The sequence below is a fragment of the Manis pentadactyla genome, chromosome 6 (assembly GCF_030020395.1).
Source record: "Manis pentadactyla isolate mManPen7 chromosome 6, mManPen7.hap1, whole genome shotgun sequence".
Classification (NCBI taxonomy): domain Eukaryota; kingdom Metazoa; phylum Chordata; class Mammalia; order Pholidota; family Manidae; genus Manis; species Manis pentadactyla.
In genome coordinates, this window is record NC_080024.1 from 33,149,776 (window position 1) to 33,173,135 (window position 23,360).

Genomic DNA, 23,360 nt, shown 5'->3' on the forward strand with positions numbered 1-23,360 from the left:
AAAAAAAAGTAAAATGAACAAAACAGAAACAGACTCATGGACACAGAGAAAAGACCAGTGGTTACCATAGGGGAGGGTTTGGGGTGGGTGGAAGAAATAGGTGAAGGGGATAAAGAGACACAAAATCTCAATTATAATATAAATAGTCAAAGGGATAAAAGTACACCATAGAGAATATAGTCAGTAGTTCTGTAACATCTATGTTGACAGATAGTAACTACACTAGTTGAGGTGAGCATTTAATAATGTAGATAACTGCCAAATCACTGTTGTACACTTGAAAGCTATATAATACTGCACATCAACTACAGTTCAATTTTTAAAAAGTAAAAATAAAAACTATGAAGTTATACCAATGTACAGTATTCAACAGGAACCTGCTTTATTTAATTACATGACACAGCTTTCTAAAAAATAAATGTATTGTATATTCCTATGGGGAAAAATTTATTTTTAGTAGTAAAAGAGTATCATTTTTAAAAATAGAAAAATGCTCTTTAAACATTTGAATCAAATCATCTGTAAGGAAACCTAGACCCCACAAATAAACAGAAATTAAGTTATTGATCATGGTAATCCAGGTCATGTGTGAGGCAGATGCCAAGACCGACTTGAACATGCAACGATTTTATTACGGAAGACGTCTATGAAAGAAAATGCAGAGAAGGCTAGTCAAGGTTGGAAAAGTATCCAACAGTGATACAAGTTTGACCCCAAGTGAGTGATAGAGGGAACGAAGGTGAGGAAAAGCATCCTAAGTAACATGGCAAAGATTACACAGCTAATGGTGAAGCTGGTACTTGGATCCAAGTAACCTGGCTTCAGTAGTAATCTCTTAACCACTTACACTATTTAAGAATGTACTTCTAGAAGAAATATATGCCCCATTATTGTTGATTTGAACCCAACATAATTTCATGAATTCCATCATATCATAAATATTAAATATTAGTTCTTAATTGGATGCTGTGAGACACTTATAGGCTGACAATCAATATTCCACTAACTTCTTCATCTACCCTTTATAAAAACTAAAAGCCAGCATCCTCCAAACACAAATCCCAACAGAAATTCATATACTGCTTGTGTCTCAAGGCATATATTTTTCCCCTAATACTTTGACTTGATGAAAGACTAGTGTCCAAAGTTTCATTACAGCTCACCAGCTGGAGAATTATTTCAAGTTAATGCTTTGTGATTTAGAGAAAGGTAGCATCCTACATACCTCTTTTTTGAAATTGAGAAAGTAGTTGGATTGGTCAACATGAAAAATCTCAAGGGCTGACCTCCTTAAGTTGTAACGTCGCAGGTGAATCTCTCGAACTTGAGAATGACGCCACTTGAAATCAAAGCCTACTCCTGAAAACAGAAGAAACCTTGTGACTGAGGTACCATATAAAGTTACTTGTGCTATGCAGAAAATATACCTAAATTCCTGACAAAAGCAGCACTTTGGGAAAAGGAATTAAATTTATGTATCACAAAAACCATTTGTTAAATTTACAGGACACTTAAATTGCTCTCTTTAAAACTTAAAAATTCTAATAGCTATTCTCCTCTTCTTTCCCATGATACTAGGGAATAATTTGAATATTGTATCTTAGAAACATTTTTCCTTTCTCTTTATACCAGCATTTTAGATGTAAATATCCCTTTATTTTCACATAAAGGATTAGGTGAGAACCTACAGGAACAAGTGTACATACAAATAAAATTAAGATGGTATTTTATAACAAGTGTATAGAAATCCCCCGTAGCCAAAACTTCTAAAAAACATTAATAATAAAAAAAGCATTTCTTTCAATACAGTTGAATATTAAATTTAATCCCATACTTTCTATTTTTCCATCTACATGATAAACTACAACTCCAGTCCCATATTATCGCTTTCTTCTCATTAATGATTGATAAATTGATACTTAACTATTGAATAACAGAAATTATTCCCCCAGAACTCCTCACCATCTTCTTTTTCAATGCTGCCATCATAGAAGTAAATGTGCTGAGTAGTGATTTCTAATCGGCCAGGAATTACATCAATTATTGTAATGAGTTCACAGTCTTCTGAGAGCACCAATTTTTCTTTTTGATCCTGTTCTTCTTTCTCATTACTATAAAAACAAAAAACAACCAAAGGAAAAAAATCCAACAATGTATTCTGTGTAAATGGAAAAGAATACCATATTCAAATAAAAACCTCATGTCTGTAAAATTAGTATTCAAGAAAGAGGATTTGAATTACTTAACCAAAAAAATTCCACCACATATTGCTAAATATTTTCCAAATATTCTTATTATCCAACAACTCAGTTTCCAAAAAAATGTTTTACATTTTAATTGGATATGGCCAATAAAAAAAAGTAACTCTAATAGTACTGGCAGAGGACAGGTCAATTATGCAGCAATACTGGTCCTGTCATTTTAGTTATATTTGGGAGACATGAATTAACCCAGGGAATATATGAATCTGTGAATAAAGGACTACATCATTAGTGGTGCTGTATACATAATTATCAGAAGTACTAATTATGAGCACCATCACCATAACATCCCCTGACAATGGAACTAGAGATAATACAAAGAGCTGCTATTGCCACCTTACTTAAAGTGAAGTCATCATGCATTAAAAGAACTGTTATCGTTTAAGTTTACTGGAGGGAATCTGGGAAACAACAGTCATTGGTAGCCTAAGTGACCTTTATCTGCCAAGTATAAAAATGCTCACCCTTACCATTAACAGAATGTTGTTCAAATAAATCCTTCAAGCTAGTTGCTCCCTGGTCATAGACATTTCCATCAGCCTCATTTCCAGAACAGCAACGACTAACTCTAATTTTGTTTCCAATAGCTTTCCATGAGGAATTTCTACAAGGATCAACAACCTAACTGGTAAAATTGCAAATCCTAACTGAAAGCTAAGATTTATTTTTAAGTTAAGAATTAAGAATGTTCTCCTAAGCAATGCAATTCCAATACTTAGTGATAAATGGAAAAATAAGTGACCTGAGAGAGTAGTCTAAAGATTATTCTATGAAAGGAAGTGTTTTTTCAACTTAAAATAAATGAGACAGACATTGACTGAACTCATTCATCAATGAAAAAGAAAATAAAATATCTGTTAAAAGACTGAATAAACAATCTACCAAAGATGGCTCCCTATATAACTACCACTAACTAGTTCCCTAAAAATCATTAAGGAAATCTTTAAAAATTATCAAAATCATATTAATAAAAATTCTGCTTATGCCAACAAAGTATATTATTGAACCTGTCATTTGTACTATCAAAATAAGTTCCAAAGATATATTTGCCATGTGTAGTTTATGATCCAGAAAGTGATGTTCAGAATAAATTATATGCTTGGGACTTAGCTACTCATTCTTGGCTGAATGTGAGGCTTGACAAACATAGAAAGTAAAAATAAAGGCAGATGTGTAACTTATGGAATTTGAACACATTCTCTAAATCAAACACAGATACACTGGCAGAGTGGTAGTCTTACTGGATAAAAGGGTTTAAACACAACAACTAACTAATCACTGGTTGACCATCAAGCTATGTTGACCCAGGGGCAACCCCTAGTAGGCCAGGTTTTAAAAACAAAATGAAAAAACCCAAACCCAACAAGTATAGACATCACTGGCAACAAACAGCAAGTAAAACAGACTCCAAAGTAGTCCTGGAAAATCACTAAACCTATAAACAAAAATGCAGCAATAACAAACACCATCAAAAGAGAGGATTAGAAACCAGAGTGGTTACAATTTACTACATAATATGCATAATCATCACAAAAATTATGAGACATACAAAGGAACAATAAATAATGCATCATAAACACAGAAGCAGTGAAAAATTATCTCCAAGGATCTCAGATGTTCAACTTAGTAGACAATGACTTCAAAGAAACTATCATAAACACATTAAAAGAACTAAAAGAATCCGTGTTTAAAGAGCTAAGGCACATTATGGTTACAAGGCTAGTCTAATAGATACTACCAATAAAGAGAAATTTTTATTAATATATATTTTACTTTTTTCTTTTCTTTTCTTTCTTTTATTTTGAACAAGAGAAACAAATGGAAAATTCTGGAATTGAAAAGTATAATAGCTAAATGAAAAATTCACAAGAAGGATTCAACAACATATTTGAACTTGTATTAGAAAGAAGCAGGGCTCTTGAAAATAGATCAAAAGAAACTGCCTAATTCTGAAGAACATGAATATAAAATAATCAGGCTGAATTAGAGCCTCAGAGGGTCACTATGCAAAACAACATACATACAAAGGGAATCTCAGAAGAAGACAGAGAAAGAGGGCCAAAAAATATTTTTGAAAAATTAATGGCAGACAACTTCCCAAATATGAGAAAAATTAATCTATACATCCAGGAAGATCAATTAGGTCTGATGAATATTCAAAGGTATCCACACATAGACCTAAAACCAAGGTGTTGAAAGCCAAGGACAAAAAGAAAAACCTAAAAGCACCATGGTATAGGACATCATAAGATTAATAGCACATTTCCCCTCAGAAAAAATGGAGGCCAGAAGGTAGTAGGATGACATATCCATAAAGCAGAAAGGAAAAACTATCAACCAAGAATTCCACATCTAGCAAAACTATACTCCAGAAAAGAAAGTGATGGTGCTGAGAACTCTGGATAACCACATGCAAAAGAATGAATATGGACCCCTACCATACCACATATAAAAATTAGCTCAAAATGTATCATTCGGTCTTTGAGAAAAATAAATGGAATTCCATCAAAATTCAAAACCTCTGTGCATCAGAGGATACCATCAAGTGAAAAAAAAAACCACATTCAATGTGAGAACATTTGAATAAATATTTCTCCAAAAAAGATAAAAACGGAAAATAAATACATGAAAAGATACTCAGCATCACTACTCATTAGGGGAAATGAAACTAAAAATCATGACATACTACTTAAAATCTTCTAGGATGGTATAAAAAATTAAAAAAACCATTCTAACAGAAGTTATTATTATTAAGGATGTGGAGAACTTAGAATTCTCATACATTGTTTGGGGGAATGTAAAATGGTATAGTCTTTGTGAAAACAGTTTCACAATTCTTCAAAAGGTTAAATACAGAACTATTGTATGACCAGCAAATCCACTCCAGAGTATATACCAAAGGTAACTGAAAATATATGTGCATGCAAAGATTTGTACATGAATATTCAAGGAAGTATTACTCATAATAGCCAAAAAGTCCAAACAAATATCCATCAATTGATGAATGAACAAAACTCATATGACCATACAACGAAATATATTCAGCAATAAAAAGACATGAAGTACTGTTACATACTACTACATAGATGTACCTTGGAAACATAATACTGAATGAAATAAGACACACAAAAAAGGCCACATATTGTATGAAATACTTAAAATGTTGAAACTAAGCAAATACAGAGATTAAAAGCAGATGAGTAGTTGAGAGAGGATGCAGAAAGGAGAAAATTGGGACTGACTACTAAAAGATGTCCTTATAAGACAATAGAAATGTTCTAGAATTAAACAATGGTAAGGTTACACACATCTGAATATACTAAAAACCACTGAATTACACACTTTAAAATTGTAAATTTTATATCATGGGAATTTTAATTTTTAAAAAATATATATCTCAATTTTTTTAAAGCCAAAAATGAAGTGAAAGTAAAGACCTCCACAGATAACACAGACCGAGAGAATTTGTGACTAGGAGACATTCCTTACAAGAAATACTAAAGGAAGTCCTTAAGGCTAAAAGGAAGTGATACCAGATGATAATGTGAATATACATAAACAAACAGAGTTTATAAGTGTGGTAATTATGTAGGCAAATATAAAGGAAAGGATAGTTATATAACTTTCCCTTTTCTTCCCCATTTAAAGACAAGTGCATAAAGCGCTTAACTATGAAATTGTACTACTGGGCTTAAAACATTAGGTCTAATGTTTATGACAATAACACAAAGAGGATATGAGGAAGTGCATTTATTTTATATATGCTTAGGGTAAGTTTTTATACTACAAATAAAAATTTTTTAATATATCTAAGGCATTCAGGTTAAATATTTCTTCTTGAGGGAGGTTTCTATCTTTCAAGGAATTTGTCCACTTCATTTATTTATTTATTAATTAAAAATTTTTTTAAATAAAGGTACTATTGATATACATTCTTATGAAGGTTTCACAGGAAAAAACAATGTGGTTACAACTTTTACCCATATTATCAAGTTCCCAGTCAAACCCTACTGCAGTCACTGTCCATCAGTGTAGTAAGATGCCACAGATTCAGTATGCCTTCTCTGTGCTACACTGTGTTCCCCGTGACGCCCAACACGATATGTACTAAACACAATACCCCTCAGTCACAATCTGCCTCCCTCCCGACCCACCCTCCCACACCCCTCTCCTTTGGTAACCACTAGCCCCTGCTTGGGAGTCTGTGAGGCTGCTATTATGTTCCTTCAGTTGTGCTTCATTGTTATACTCCACAAATGAGGAAAACATCTGGCACTTGTCTTTCTCCGCCTAGCTTATTTCACTGAGCATAATGTCCTCCAGTTCCATCCATGTTGTTGCAAATGGTAGGATTTGTTTCTTTCTTATGGCTGAATAGTATTCCATTGTGTATATGTAGCACTTCTTCTTTATCCATTCATCTACTGATGGAAACTTGGGTTGCTTCCATATCTTGACTATTGTAAATGCTGCTGCGATAAACATAGGGGTGCATATCTTTTTTTGAGTCTGAGAAGTTGTATTCTCTGGGTAAATTCCAAGGAGTGGGATTCCCGAGTCAAGTGGTATTTCTATTTTTAGTTTTTTGAGGAACCTCCATATTGCTTTCCACAATGGTTGAACTAGCTTACATTCCCACCAGCAGTGTAGGAGGGTTCCCCTTTCTCCATATCCTCACCAACATTTGTTTTCTTAGTCTTTTTAATACTGGCCATCCTTACTGCTGTGAGGTGATATCTCATTGTGGTTTTAATTTGCATTTCCCTGATGATTAGTGATGTGGAGCATCTGTTCATGTGTCTGTTGGCCATGTGAATTTCTTCTTTGGAAATTGTCTCTTCATATCCTCTGCCCATTTTCTAATAGGGTTATTTGCTTTGGGGGGGGTTGAGGCGAGTGAGTTATTTACATATTTTGGATGTTAACCCCTTGTCAGATATGTCATTTACAAATATATTCTCCTATACATCAGATGTGTTTTTGTTCTATTGATGGTGTCCCTTGCCGTACAGAAACTTTTTAGTTTGATATAGTCCTACGTGTTCATTTTTGCTTTTGTTTCCCTTGCTCAAGGAGATGGGTTCAGGAAGAAGCTCCTCATGCTTATATTCAGGAGATTTTTGCCTATGTTGTCTTCTAAAAGTTTTATGGTTTCATGACTTACATTCAGGTCCTTGATCCATTTCGAGTTTATGTGTGTATATGGGGTTAAACAGTAATCCAGTTTCATTCTCTTCCATGCAGCTGTGAAGTTTTGCCAACACCACCTGTTGAAGAGGCTGTCATTTCTGCACTGTATGTCCATGGCTCCTTTATTGTATATTAATTGACCATATATGCTTGGTTTTATATCAGGGCTCTCTAGTCTGTTCCATTGGTCTATGGGTCTGTTCTTGTGCCAGTACTGAATTGTACTGATTACTGTGGTTTTGTAGTAGAGCTTAAAGTTGGGGAGCATAATCCCCCCAGCTTTATTCTTCCTTCTCAGGATTGCTTTGGCTATTCAGGGTCTTTTGTGTTTCCATATGAATTTTAGAATGATTTTCTCTAGTTTGTTGAAGAATGCTGTTGGTATTTTGATAGGAATTGCATTGAATCTGTAGATTATGTTAGGCAAGATGGCCATTTTGACAATATTAATTATTCCTATCCATAAGCATGGGATGTTTTTCCATTTACTGGTATCTTCTTTCATTTCTCTTATGAGTGTCTTGTAGTTTTCAGAGTGTACATATGTTTTTCACTTCCTTGGTTAGGTTTATTCCTAGGTATTTTATTCTTTTTGATGCAACTGTGAATGGAATTGTCTTCCTAATTTTTCTTTCTGCTAGTTCAACATTAGTGTATAGGAATGCAACAGATTTCTGTGTATTAATTTTCTACCCCGCAACTTTGCTGAATTCAGATATTAGATCTAGTAGCATTGGAGTGGATTCTTTACGGTTTTTTTATGTACAATACCATGTCATCTGCAAACAGGGACAGTTTAACTTCTTCCTTGCCAATCTGGATGCCTTTTATTTCTTTGTGTTGTCTGAACGCCATTGCTAGGATTGTGTTGAATAACAGTGGGGAGAGTGGGCATCCCCTGTCTTGTCCCTGATCTTAAAGGAAAAGCTTTCAGCTTCTTGCTGTTAAGTATAATGTTGGCTGTGGGTTTGTCATATATGGCCTTTATTATGTTGAGGTACTTGCCTCTATCTCCATTTTGTTGAGGTTTTATCATGAATGGATGTTGAATTTTGTCAAATGCTTTTTCAGCATCTATGGAGATGATCATGTGGTTTTTTTGTCCTTTTTGTTGATGTAGTGGATGATTTTGATGGATTTTCGAATGTTATACCATCCTTGCATCCCTAGAATAAATCTTACTTGATTATGATGGATGATCTTTTTGATGTATTTTTAAATTCAGTTTGCTAGCACTGTGTTGAGTATTTTTGCATTTATGTTCATTGGGATACTGGACTGTAATATTCTTTTTTTGTGGTGTCTTTGCCTGGTTTTAGTATTAGAGTGATGTTGGCCTCATAGAATGAGTTTGGAAGTATTCCCTCTTCTACTCTTTGGAAAACTTTAGGAGAATGGGTATTAGGTCTTCACTAAATATTTGATAAAATTCAGTAGTGAATCGAACTTTTCCAGGAATTTTTTCTTAAGTAGTTTTTTTATTACCAATTCAATTTCTTTGCTGGTAATTGGTCTATTCAGATTTTCTGTTTCCTTCTGCGTCAGCCTTGGAAGGTTGTATTTTTCTAGAAAGTTGTCCATTTCTTCTGGCTTATCCAGTATGTTGGCATATTTTTCATAGTATTCTCTAATAATTCTTTGTATTTCTGTGTTGTCCATACTGATTTTTCCTTTCTCATTTCTGATTCTGTTTGTGTATGTGGACTCTCTTTTTATCTTGATAAGTCTGGCTAGGGGTTTATCTATTTTGTTTATTTTCTCGAAGAACTAGCTCTTGCTTTCATTGATTCTATTGTTTTATTCTTCTTGACTTTATTTATTTCTGCTCTAATCTTTATTATTCCCTCCTTCTACTGGCTTTGGGCCTCATTTGTTCTTCTTTTTCTAGTTTCGTTAATTGTGAGTTTAGAGTGTTCATATGGGATTGTTCTTCTTTTCTGAGGTACCCCTGTATTGCAATATACTTTCCTCTTAGCACGGACTTCGCTGTGTTCCACAGATTTTGCAGTGTTGAATTATTGTTGTCATTTCTCTCCATATATTGCTTGATCTCTGTTTTTATTTGGTCACTGATCCACTGGTAATTAAGGAGCATGTTGTGAAGCCTCCATGTGTTTGTGGGACTTTTCATTTTCTCTGCATAATTTATTTCCAGTTTCATACCTTTGTGGTCTGAATAACTGGTTGGTATAATTTTAATCTTTTTGAATTTACTGAGGCTCTTTCCGGGACCTAGTATATGATCTATTCTTGTAAATGTTCCATGTGCATTTGAGAAGAATGGGTATTCTGCTGCTTTTGGGTGTAGAGTTCTGTAGATGTCTGTTAGTTCCATCTGTTCTAATGTGCTGTTCAGTGCCTCTGTGTCCTTACTTATTTTCTTTCCGGTTGATCTGTCCTTCAGAGTGAGTGGAGTGTTGAAGTGTCTTATAATGAATGCATGGCATTTTATTTCCCCTTTTAATTCTGTTAGTATTTGTTTCACATATGTGGGTGCTCCTGTGTTGGGAGCATAGATATTTATAATGGTTATGTCTTCTTGTTGGATTGACCCCTTTTTCATTATGTAATGTCCTTCTTTTTCTTGTATTACTTTCTTTGCTTTGAAGTCTATTTTGTCTGACACAAGTACTACAACACCTGCTTTTTTCTCTCTGTTAGTTGCATGAAATATCTTTTTCCATCCCTTCACATTTAGTCTGTGTATGTCTTTGGGTTTAAAGTTAGTCTCTTGCAGGCAGCATATAGATGGGTCTTGTTTTTTTATCCATTCAGTGACTCTATGTCTTTTGATTGGTGCATTTGGTCCATTTACATTTAGGGTGATTATCAATACATATGTACGTATTGCCATTGCAGGCTTTAGATTTGTAGTTACGAAAGGTTCAAGGGTAAATTCCTTACTATCTAAGAGTCTAACTTAACTCACTTAATATGCTATCACAAACACAATCTAAAGGTTCTTTTTTTTTTCCTCCTTTTCTTCCTCCTCCATTCTTAATATATTAGGTATCATATTCTTTACTCTATCCCTTGATTGATTTTGGGGATAATTAATTTAATTTTGCACTTGCTTAGTAATTAGCTGTTCTACTTTCTTTATTGTGGTTTTATTACCTCTGGTGATGGCCATTAAACCTTAGGAACACTTGCATCTATAGCAGTCCCTCCAAAATAGACTGTAGAGATGGTTTGCGGGAGGTAAATTCTCTCAGCTTTTGCTTATCTGGAAATTGTTTAATCCCTCCCTCAAATTTAAATGATAACCTTGCCAGATAAAGTATTCTTGGTTAGAGGCCCTTCTGCTTCATTACATTAAATACATCATGCCACTCCCTTCTAACTGGTAAGGTTACTGCTGAGAAGTCTGATGTTAGCCTCATGGGCTTCCCTTTGTATGTGATCTTATTTCTCTCTCTGACTGCTTTTAATAGTCTGTCTTTATCCTTGATCCTTGCCATTTAGTTATTATATGTCTTGGTGTTGTCTTCCTTGTGTCCCTTGTGTTGGGAGATCTGTGGGTCTCCATGGCCTGAGAAACCATCTCCTTCCCCAGACTGGGGAAGTTTTCAGCAATTATCTCCTCAAAGACACTTTGTATCCCTTTTTCTCTCCTTCTTCTGGTACTGCTATAATGCAAATATTGTTCCATTTGGATTGGTCACACAGTTCTCTCAATATTCTTTCATTCTTAGAGATCCTTTTTTCTCTCTGTGCCTCAGCTTCTTCGTATTCCTCTTCTCTAGTTTATATTTCATTTTTCATCTCCTCCACCATATCTAACCTGGTTTTAATACCCTCCATTGTGCTCTTCAACAATTGGATCTCCGACTGGAATTCATTCCTGAGTTCTTGAATATTTTTCTGTACCTCCATGAGCATGCTAATGATTTTTATTTTGAAATGCCTTTCAGGAAGATTCATGAGGTCAATTTCATTTGAATCTTTCTCAGGTGTTGTATTCATATTTTTACTTTGAACCAGGTTCTTTTGGCGTTTCATATTTGTATATGGTGCCCTCTAGTGCCCAGAAGCTCTACTCTCTGGAGCTGCTCAGTCCCTGAAGCAATATTGGGGGCCACAGGATGCCGTATTGGTGCCTGGGGGAGGAAAGAGCTGATTCCTGCTTCACGGCTGCTATGCCTGCCTCCACTGCCAGAACGAGTAGTCCGAGCACACAGGTATAAGCTTTTATGCTTTGCGTTTGTAGTTGCTGCAGATGGGGCTTCCCTCTGGCTGGTCTAATGCCAGGATAGGTTTTGCCAGTTTGAGAGCCAGGTGGGGCTGGCCAGGAGAAAGGCGCAGTAGGCTGTGTATCATGGAGGGCATCCTTTGAGCTCTGTAGCAAGCCAGGGAGCTGGAGCACCTGAAGATAGTGAAAGTTCCCAACCTGCTGCGAAGAGTGCACCCTGACAATTTTGTCTTCCTGTCCTTTCTCCTGAAGAGTAACCTTTGTACAATCCATGCCCCTTTAGCAGCCCTCTTGCTGTTATGAAGTCTCTCAGAGTGCCCACCTTTCTTTTGTCCCAGAGCAGCCAGATATGGATCCCTGCTTTCCACAAGCAGCTGGAATCTTGGTCTCTCCAGGAATTCTGCCTGTCTTAGCTTTTCAATCCCCTAATTATGTGAGTACCATGAAAGCACCATGAAATGTAGGTTTGTGCTCCCAGAGCAGTTCTCTGGAGTTAGGTATTCAGCAGTCCCAGGCCTCCACTCCCTCCCTGCTCCATTTCTCTTCCTCCCACTGGTGAGCTGGGGTGGGGGAAGGGCTTGGGTTCCACCAGGCCATGGTTTTGTTTTGTTACTCTGTTCTGTGAGGTTTATTCTTTTTTCCAGGTGTATGCAGTGTGGTGCAGCCCTCTTTCCTGTTGCTCTTTCAGGATTAGTCATGTTAATTATATTTTCATATTACATGCGGTTTTAGGAGGAAGCCTCTGTCTCACCTCTCATGCCATCATCTTTAATCCTGTCCTCTTCATTTAAATTGTCAAATTTTTGGCATAAAGTTGTCATTAGTATGTTGTTAAAATAACTTTAATATTTATAGCATTATCTCCTCTTTCATTTCCCATGTTAATTTATGTATCTTTCTTTCCTGACCAGTCTACCAGGAGGCTTTTGTTATCTATTTTTTTTTTAATAATCAGCTTTTGTTTTCTTTGATCTTTTTGTTTTTCTATTTCATGGATTTTTACATGTATATTTTTAATCTCTTCCTTCTACTTAAGAATTCTTTCATGATGGGTTTCCATCTAAGCATAGCTTCAGCTTTATCCCATAAATTTGATTTGTTATGTTTTCATTATCATTCATTTCAAAATATCTTTTAACTTAAAAGTCTAGCTTCAAGTTACCTCAGTTCTAAAAAGCTTTCCTCAGTAACCTTAATTAACACTGAGATTCCTAACAGCTGATATAGCATTAATTGTTGGACCTTGGAAATACATAGTATTATAATTCTAAGGCAAATATCATCCACAATTTTACAATCACATTTCTCAGAACAAAGTAATTTTAAATTCTTTCAAATACTTATACATACACATTTACTCTGGCTGTTGTATCTTCTTCAGGAATGTCTAATTTATCCTCTTCCATACCACTAACTTTTACTTGTTTCACTGCTTCCAAAAGCAATGACTCACTGGAAGGCTGTGAGTGTTGGACACCTGTTTAAATATAAAATATGTAATGAACATGAAGTAAAAAAAAATTATAAAGCTCTTCTATAACTTTTGACAATTATTTAATAATAATGGGTATTATAAGCAAGGAAAGGGAGACAGGGGTATTGGGTGAAGGTGGTCAAAAAGTACACACTTCCCGTTATAAGATAAATGAGTACTGGGGATGTATGTACAACATGATAACTGTGGTTAACAATGCTGTATGGTATATATGAAACTTGCTAAGTGAGTAGATCCTAAAGGTTCAGCACAAGGAAAATAAAATTTTAACTATATGAGGTAAAATTATTGTTTTAATTATTTTGCAATATGTGCACCTGAAACTTACAGTTTTGTATGCCGATTATATTCCTATAAAGCTGAAAAAAGATAATAGAGGAGATATTTGAAATTACCTAAGACAAAAAGCAATTTACTACAGAAAAGTTTGTATACATGATTTAGAGTGATCTATACTATTTGTGATTTTAAAAATTACTACATATATAAAGAAATAAATGTTCAAAAACTATGGTATCTATTTTTTAATGACAGTACAATTTGTTTCAGAAATAGGCCAAATAATCTCTTCAATTAAGTTTAATTCCAAAGCATGCAAATAATTAAGTCAAAGAAAGAATTATTCTCATTATATTAATAGAACTATTTTTACTGTTCATTTGTACTAAAGAAATATTAAGAAAGGATGTGACAAGTTATCTTTAACTGGAAGATAATACACAGACAAAGAGCTGAAGTGCTCCTTTCTAGAGTACATTACATTTAATAAGTAATTCTAATACACATATAGGTAATAAATGTAATGCTTTTTATAAACTATACATATTGTAAGAAGGCAGGGCTAGTGTAATGGAAAGACCACACACTAATGAAGTGGCAAACCTAGATTCAAATTCTACTCTTCTATTTACTAGCCATGTGACCCTTCTGAATCTATGTTTTCTTAACGGTGATATGGAAATACATCACATCACATAAAGAATAAAATAAATGGCAGCTATCATTACGGTACATTCAACTGTCAATTATCTGGGAGGTTGAGCATAAGAACAGTAATACAAATAAATGCATAATTTATAGGTAGGACAGGGGAAATTTATGTATTTAACTATGAATAAAGACATTTTCATTTGTAGAAAATAGAAATAATTCATACTAAATTAAAAAAAAATTATAAAAGATGGGAAATCCTCCCTTAGTTTCTCAAGTGGTTACTGCTCAGACTTCTAAAATGAATCATTACAGTTGTGTTTTTCCATGTAAATCTGCTTTGATCACACATTCTTCTATACTAGGAACTCTTGGCGTAAGCCAAGTGTAAATACTTACACTCCCTAGAGTAAGTATTTCTACCAAACATGTTTTTTCATGTGGTAAGCAAAAATTTATTGTTAAATATTTAATTAAAGAACAAAATAATGCAATAAAAACAGAAACAGGTAGTCTAGATAATCTGATACAAACAGAAAGCTGACTTTATGTGGATGATGATGCACCACTAAGAATATAAGTTCAAAATCATATAAAATATTGGTGAATAAACCAGGCACAGGGAACTATGCAAATAAGGAGGCCATCTGGGAAACTACTGTAGGTTTGGAAAAAGGAAGCACCTAGCTAAGCCATGGCAATAGCAAAAAGAATAAACATAAGGAAAAACATTCAAGATATATGAGGTAGAATTAACAGGACACTACCTAAAGAGCTATTATGTGTAGGGGATTAAGAAGAATGAGGACAGACTCATTGTTAATACTAAGAATTTTGAGTGATTAATAGGTGGAGGCAATAATAACTACAACACAAGATAGAAGAGAAGCAGAATCTAGGATGAGGAGTAGGCAAATGAGAAAAAATAATGAATTCCGTTTCAGAAATGTTATATGGACACCTCTGTGGAAAAGGTACCCTAATAGGCAGATAGGCAGTTGAAAACCTTGATCTGAATTTCAAAAGGCAGGTTAGAATTAGAAACACAGATGGGAAAACACAATTTTATATATATTCTATGGTGAAGCCATGAGATAACCATTTCATTAAAAAGCATAGGTAAAAGGGAAGATGGCTAGCCCCGGTATGAGAAAACCATCATTTAAAAGTCTCTAGGAAAAAAAAGACTAAAACTTGGTAAGAAAATTAGGGGTTTAAGCAGCAGTTCTAGGAAAGAAATACAGTTATAGAGGAGTATACATATCAAATGCTTCAAAGACTATGGAAGCGGTAATGGACTATAAAAATCAATTGTGGCAAATCCTCAGAAAAGAAGTATGGACAAAAAAACTTCTCTGAAGTCAAATATTTTAAATTATATATTTAGGAATATACTTTCTTTTTGAATACTCTTGTCCCAGAATTTACAAGTGCATTTGTTCCAAAAGATACTTCATATTTCACTTGTTTGGAATATGTAATGAATTTTCCATAAAGATGTTACGATTAATGGTTATCTTTGTAGGTTAGCCCATAATGTAAAAACTACTCTGTATATTTGCAATGGAATGCTTACAAAGCAGTACCAGGGTAAGTGAAACAAAATAAAATAGTGCTTTTTAAAAAAACACCATGAATTCTGGCAGCTAATAAAAATACAGACAAAAATGAGTAGATAAAACATTTTGCTTTAGTGAACTTTTTAAAAAGAGTTTTAAAGACTGATGCCACCGGCTTTGCACTATTTTCAATTTCACTTTGAAATGTATGACTATTTTCTTCTATATAATTTTAGTTGCCATTGTACTTGGGGTAGTTTTGAAAACTAGGTAAAGAGAAAGACTCAGAGATGGAAAAAAAGGAAGGACAACTAGTTTTCCTGGACTTAAAAACAACTAAGACCAAGAAGGAGGGATATGAAATTGTATCTGTGTAAATGTATAGAGGGGTAAGGGGAGAAAGACAGGGAATTTCCTGGGTTGGGATTTCTTACCAAAACTGAAAAAAAAAAAAATAGGGGATGCTATTCTATAAACATTATTAGATCCAAGTTATTTGCCAAAAGATAGTTGCTAGGTTATCCGTATAGTCAAATTTCAAGGAGTAAAATATAATAGTCTCAGGATACATAAAGGGAAGACAAGCTATATGCAATTGACCATTCCTATACAAGATACTCTCAAAGTTAGTGTTTGAGTCATGAGCAGGGTCATTATTTTGCATTAAGGAAAATAAATTGCTGTGTCTGACTTGTTTTAGAATATAAGACCCTACATGATAGACATCATGGCTCTCTTGATTAATTTTATGGCATCAACTGTTATTGGCCAATATATTAAGGCAACTTTAAAAAGCAATATAAACTGGTACTCATTCCATATTAACTTAGTCAGTGAACACAAGGTACACAGGAGACTATAATAAATTAAATGTAATATAGTGTATATATGACTGCCAAAGACTTTTAACAATCAATTCTTTGGGGTATTTCACAAACCTGTCTTAAGAAAGGGAGGGACACCAAATCAGAGGGTTAGAAAGGAGGGGCTTCCTAAAGAGTTGTAGAAACTCTTTAAAATCTGTTTTGAAATACTGCTAGGCTATGTGTTTTGCAGTTTTTTCTAGAAAAAGACATTGGCCCATCTAAGATAAATTTATGATTTAAAATTACATTTTTTGAAAAATTACAATCCATTGAAATAGGAAGTTGTCTTAAATTTAGGTCAAAGATACAGCACTTAATATATATAACCATTTAATATCAGCTATAAAATGTCATCCTTTCATGAATAAACAATTTTGAACAATTAATCAAAACAATAACCCCACCAATATCCTACCTTCAACAAATAATCAAACAGTTGCTGGTACTCACCTAGATTATCTCTCAAGGCGCTAGCTTCATCATGGCTTTTGAAGCTATAATTTGGCACCAATTTAAGTCTCATGCGGGAGTAATTTTCTACATTAGCTAGTTTCCAGTGAATTGGATTTTGTTTCCTGTGAATATTCATAAGTAAATACATAACATTATTTAGCTTAACGTTGTAAAGATTGGCTGACTAAAATACAGTAAGAAAATAATTAGGTACAATACATTTGTTTAGCCTCATTTCATAAAAACATTCACATTCAAGATCTTATTTGACCAAAACAACTCTGAGAGAAAACCAGTATGAGTATTTGTAGATACAGTTTTTATATGAGGAATGCAAGACAGGCTAAATTACTTGCCCAAGACACCTTGTGGTTTACAGGTAGCAGAAATAAGATTTGAACATAAATCTTCACACTTATACCTTGATATCTTTTACTCTTCCACTGTTAAACAGAAGTTCTTATAAGCTTTATAATGAGTTTACTCCATATATAGATTGCAAAATAAAATAAAAGTTTTGCTACAAATAATACAATTGCAAATGAATCAAAGATCTAAATATAAGAGCTAAAACTCGTAGAAGAAAGATAGGAGCAAATCTTCATGACCTTGGATTTGGGAATGTTTTTTTAGATATGACATGAAAAACACAATCAACAAAAGAAAAAATAGGTAACTGGGCACCAAAATTACTTTTGTGCAGTAAAGGCCACTATCAAGAAGTGAAACGGTAAACTACATTTTTACAAATCATATGTCAGGTAAGGGTATGTTACTGAAAATATAAAAAGATTCTTACATTTTAACTATAAAAGTATAACAACCCAATTTAAAAAGGGCAAGGACTTGAGCAGACATTTCAATAGACAAAGAAGATATACAAATGTACAGAAGTACATTAAAAAGATGCTCAATATCACTGGTTATGAAGAAACAAATCAGTCATAGATACAATTTCACACTAGAATGACATGTATTAACGAGGTTGTGGAGAAATTAGAACCCTCAAACATTGCTGACAGGAATGCTAAATGATGTTAAATGTTAAATGATATAGATGCTATGGAACAGTTTGGCAGTTCATCAGTAACTTAAACATTGAACTACCACATGACAGAAATACAGCTTTTAAGTATATACCCATGAGAATGAAAAACAAATGTTGGAACAAACACTTCTTCACAAATGTTCGTAGTAGTACTATTCACAATAGTCACAAAAAAAACAATGCAAATGTCCATCATCTGATGAATAGATAATATGTGTTATATCCATACAATGGAATATCATTCAGCCATAAAAAAGAAAGAAGTACTGGTAAATACTAATTAAAATATAACGACAACATTATGCTAAGTAAAAGAAGCCAGACACAAAAGGCAATGTATTGTATAACTCCAGTGAAATATCAATAGGCAAATCCATAGAGACAGAAAGCAGACTGATGATTGCCAGGGGTTGGGGGAAGGGGTAATAGGGAGTAAAGGCTTAAGGGGTACAAGGGCTCTTTCTTTTTTTTATTTTCTTGGTATCATTAATCTACAATTACATGAGGAACATTATGTTTACTAGACTCCCCCCTTCACCAAGTCCCCACCACATACCCCACTAGTCACTATCCATCAGCGTAGAAAGATGCTGTAAAATCACTACTTGTCTTCTCTGTGTTGCACAGCCCTCCCCATGCCCATCCCACATTATAAATGCTAATCATAAGGCCCCTTTCTTCTCCCTCCCCCTTCTCCCTCCCTTCCCACCCATCATCCCCAGTCCCTTTCCCTTTGGTAACTATTAGTCCATTCTTGGGTTCTGTGAGTCTGCTGCTGTTTTGTTCCTTCAGTTTTCCTTTGTTCTTATACTCCACATATGAGTGAAATCATTTGGTACTTGTCTTTCTCTGCTTGGCTTATTTCACTGAGCATAATACCCTCTAGCTCCATCCATGTTGTTGCAAATGGTAGGATCTGTTTTCTTCTTATGGCTGAATAATATTCCATTGTGTATATGTACCACTTCTTCTTTATCCATTCATCTACTGATGGACACTTAGGTTGCTTCTATTTATTGGCTATTGTAAATAGTGCAGTGATAAACATAGGGGTGTATCTGTCTTTTTCAAACTGGGCTGCTGCATTCTTAGGGTAAACTCCTAGAAGTGGGATTCTGGGTCAAATGGTATTCTATTTAGAGCTTTTTGAGGAACCTCCATACTGCTTTTCACAATGGTTAAACTAATTTACATTCCCACCAGCAGTGTAGGAGGGTTCCCATTTCTCCACAACCTCGCCAACATTTGTTGTTGTTTGTCTTTCGGATGGTGAGGATCCTTACTGGTGTAAGGTGATATCTCATTGTGGTTTTAATTTGCATTTTTATGATGACTAGTGATGTGGAGCATCTTTTCATGTGTCTGTTGGCCATCTGAATTTCTTCTTTGGAGAACTGTCTGTTCAGCTCCTCTGCCCATTTTTTAATTGGATTGTTCACTTTTTGTATGTTGAGGTGCTCTTTATATATTTTGGATGTCAAACCTTTATCGGATCTGTCATTTATGAATATATTCTCCCATACTGTAGGATCCTTTTTGTTCTATTGTTGGTGTCCTTTGCTGTACAGAAGCTTTTCTGCTTGATATAGTCCCACTTGTTCATTTTTGCTTTTGTTTCCCTTGCCCAGGGAGATATGTTCATGAAGAAGTCACTCATGTTTCTGTCCAAGAGATTTTTGCGTATGTTTTTTTCTAAGAGTTTTATGGTTTCATGACTTACATTCAAGTCTTTGATCCATTTCAAATTTACTTTTGTGTATGGGGTTACACAATGATCCAGTTTCATTCTCTTACACGTAGCTGTCCAGTTTTGCCAACACCAGCTGTTGAAGAGGCTGTCATTTCCCCATTTTATGTCCATGGCTCCTTTATCGTATATTAATTGACCATATATGTTTGGGTTAATGTCTGGAGACTCTATATTCTGTTCCACTGGTCTGTGGCTCTGTTCTTGTGCCAGTACCAAATTGTCTTGATTACTGTGGCTTTGTAGTAGAACTTCAAGTTGGGGAGAGAGAACCCTCCCACTTTATTCTTCCTTCTCAGGATTGCGTTGGCTATTCGGGGTCTTTGGTGTTTCCATATGAATTTTAGAACTATTTGTTGCAGTTCGTTGAAGAATGTTGTTGGTAATTTGATAGGGATTGCATCAAATCTGTAGATTGCTTTGGGCAGGACGGCCATTTTGACAATATTAATTCTTCCTAGCCAAGAGCTAGGGGATGAGTTTCCATTTGTTAGTGTTCTCTTTAATTTCTCTTAAGAATGTCTTGTAGTTTTTGGGGTATAGGTCTTTCACTTCTTTGGTTAGGTTTATTCCTAGGTATTTTATTCTTTTGATGCAATTGTGAATGGAATTGTTTTCCTGGTTTCTCTTTCTATTAGTTCACTGTTAGTGTATAGGAAAGCCACAGATTTCTGTGTATTTTTTATACTGCAACTTTGCTGTATTTCTATATCAGTTCTAGTAGTGTTGGAGTGGAGTCTTTAGGGTTTTTTATGTACAATATGTCATCAGCAAATAGTGACAGTTTGACTTTTTACCGATCTGAATTCCTTGTATTTCTTTGTTTTGTCTGATTGCTGTGGCTGGAACTCCAGTAATATGTTGAATAAAAGTGGTGAGAGTGAGCATCCCTGTCTTGTTCTCAATCTTAGAGGAAATGTTTTCAGCTTCTTGCTGTTCAGTACGATGTTGGCTGTGGGTTTTTCATATATGGCCTTTATTATGCAGAGGTACTTGCCATCTTTACCCATTTTTCTGAGAGTTTTTATCATGAATGGATGTTGAATTTTGTTGAAAGCTTTTTCAGCATCTATGGAGATGATCATGTGATTTTTGTCCTTTTTGTTTATGAGGTGGATGATGTTGATGGATTTTCAAATGTTGTACCATCCTAGCATCCCTGAGATGAATCCCATTGATCATGGTGTATGATCCTCTTGATGTACTGTTGAGTTTGGTTTGCTAATATTTTGTTGAGTGTTTTTGCATCTATGTTCATCAGGGATATTTGTCTGTAATTTTCTTTTTTGGTGGGGTCTTTGCCTGGTTTTGGTATTAGGGTGATGTTGGCTTCATGAAATGAGTTTGGAAGTAGTCCCTCTTGTTCTATTTTTTGGAAAACTTTAAGGAGAATGGGTATTATATCTTCTCTGTATGATGAAATTCCACGGTAAATCCATCTGGCCCGGGGGTTTTGCTCTTGGTTAGTTTCTTGATTACCAATTCAATTTCTTTGCTGGTAATTGGTCTGTTTAGATTTTGTGTTTCTTCCTTGGTCAGTCTTGGAAGGTTGTATTTTTCTAGGAAGTTGTCCATTTCTTCTAGGTTTTCCAGCTTCTTAGCATATAGGTTTTTGTAGTATTCTCTAATAATTCTTACTATTTCTGTGGGGTCTGTCATGATTTTTCCTTTCTCATTTCTGATTCTGTTGATGTGTGTAGATTCTCTTTTTCTTTTTATAAGTCTGGCTAGGGGCTTATCTATTTTATTTTCTCAAAGAACCAGCTCTTGGTTTCATTGATTTCTTCTATTGTTTTATTCTTCTCAATTTTATTTATTTCTTCTTTGATCGTTATGTCCCTCCTTCTGCTGACCTTAGGCCTCATTTGTTTTTCTTTCTCCAATTTTGATAATTGTCTTTAGACTATTCATTTGGGATTGTTCTTCCTTCTTTAAATATGCCTGGATAGCTATATACTTTCCTCTTAAAACTGCTTTCACTGCATCCCACAGAAGTTGGGTCTTTGTGTTGTTGTTGTCATTTGTTTCCATATATTGCTTGAACTCTATTTTGATTTGGTCTTTGATCCATCGATTATTGAAGAGTGTGTTGTTAAGCCTCCATGTGTTTGTGAGCCTTTTTGCTTTCTTTGTACAATTTATTTCTAGTTTTATGCCTTTGTGGTCTGAGAATTAGGTTGGTAGAATTTCAATCTTTTGAAATTTCCTGAGGCTCTTTTTGTGGCCTAGTATGTGGTCTATTCTGGAGAATGTTCCATGTGCACTTGAGAAGAATGTGTATTCTATTGCTTTTGGATGTAGAGTTCTATAGATGTCTATTAGGTCCATCTGTTCTAGTGTGTTGTTCAGTGCCTCTGTGTCCTTACTTATTTTCTGTCCAGTGTATCTATCTTTTGGAGTGAGTGGCGTGTTAAAGTCTCCTAAAATAAATGCATTGCATTCTACTACCTCCTTTAATTCTTTTAGTATTTGTTTCACATATGTTGGTGCTCCTGTATTAGATGCATATATATTTACAATGGTTATATCCTCTTGTTTGATTGACCCCTTTATCATTATATAATGTCCGTCTTTATCTCTTGTGACTTTCGTTTTGAAGTCTATTTTCTCTGATACTAGTACTTCAACATCTCCTTTTTTCCCCTTGTTGTTTGCATGAAATATCTTTTTTCATCCCTTGACTTTTAGTCTGTGCATGTCTCTGGGTTTGAGGTGAGTCTCTTGTAAGCAGCATATAGATGGGTCTTGCTTTTTTTCCATTCTAGTACTCTGTGTCTTTTGATTGGTGCATTCAGTCCGTTTACATTTAGGGTGATTATTGAAAGATATGTACTTATTGCCATTGCAGGCTTTAGGTTTGTGGTTACCAAAGGTTCAAGGTTAGATTACTTACTATCTTACTGTCTAACTTAACTCATTTATTGAGCTATTATAAACACAGTGTGATGATTCTTTATTTCTCTCCCTTCTTATTCCTCCTCCTCTATTATTTGTATGTTAGGTGTTTTTTTGTGTGTATGTGTGCTCTTTTGTGTTTCCTTTGACTGCTTTTGTGGGTAGTTGATTTTATTTTTTGCCTTTAGTTAGTATTTGGTTGGTCTGCTTTCTTTGCTGTGATTTTATTTTCTCTGATGACATCTGTTTAGCCTTAGGAGTGCTCCCATCTAGAGCAGTCTCTCTAAAATACCCTGTAGAGGTGGTTTGTGGGAGGCAAATTCCCTCAACTTTTGCTTGTCTGGGAATTGTTTAATCCCTCCTTCATATTTAAATGATAATCATGCTGGATACAGTATTCTTGGTTCAAGGCCCTTCTGCTTCATTGCATTAAATATATCATGCCATGCTCTTCTTGCCTGTAAGGTTTTTGTTGAGAAGTCTGATGATAACCTGATGGGTATTCCTTTGTAGGTAACCTTTTCCCTCTCTTTGGCTGCCTTTAATACTCTGTCCTTGCCCTTGATCTTTGCCATTTTAATTATTATGTGTCTTGGTGTTGTTCTCCTTGGATCCCTTGTGTTGGGAGTTCTGTGTGCTTCCGTGTCTGAGAGGCTATTTCCTCCCCCAGTTAGGGGGAAGTTTTCAGCAATTATTTCTTCAAAGACACTTTCTATCCCTTTTT

The 23,360-nt window shown here is 34.8% G+C and overlaps 1 protein-coding gene across 8 annotated transcripts in view; it reads right to left on the bottom strand.

The window, feature by feature from the left end:
* The window catches only part of NBEAL1 (neurobeachin like 1), a 240,173-nt gene that overhangs the window by 73,085 nt on the left and 143,728 nt on the right, over positions 1–23,360 (bottom strand). For all 8 annotated transcript variants that reach the window (XM_057503678.1, XM_057503677.1, XM_057503676.1 and 5 more), the window contains 4 exons: positions 16,944–17,068; positions 12,994–13,120; positions 1,963–2,111; positions 1,226–1,359 (listed from right to left, as the gene is read on the bottom strand). In XM_057503678.1, the coding sequence (XP_057359661.1) occupies positions 1,226–1,359; positions 1,963–2,111; positions 12,994–13,120; positions 16,944–17,068 (535 nt within the window). The remainder of the gene's footprint in view (positions 1–1,225; positions 1,360–1,962; positions 2,112–12,993; positions 13,121–16,943; positions 17,069–23,360) is intronic.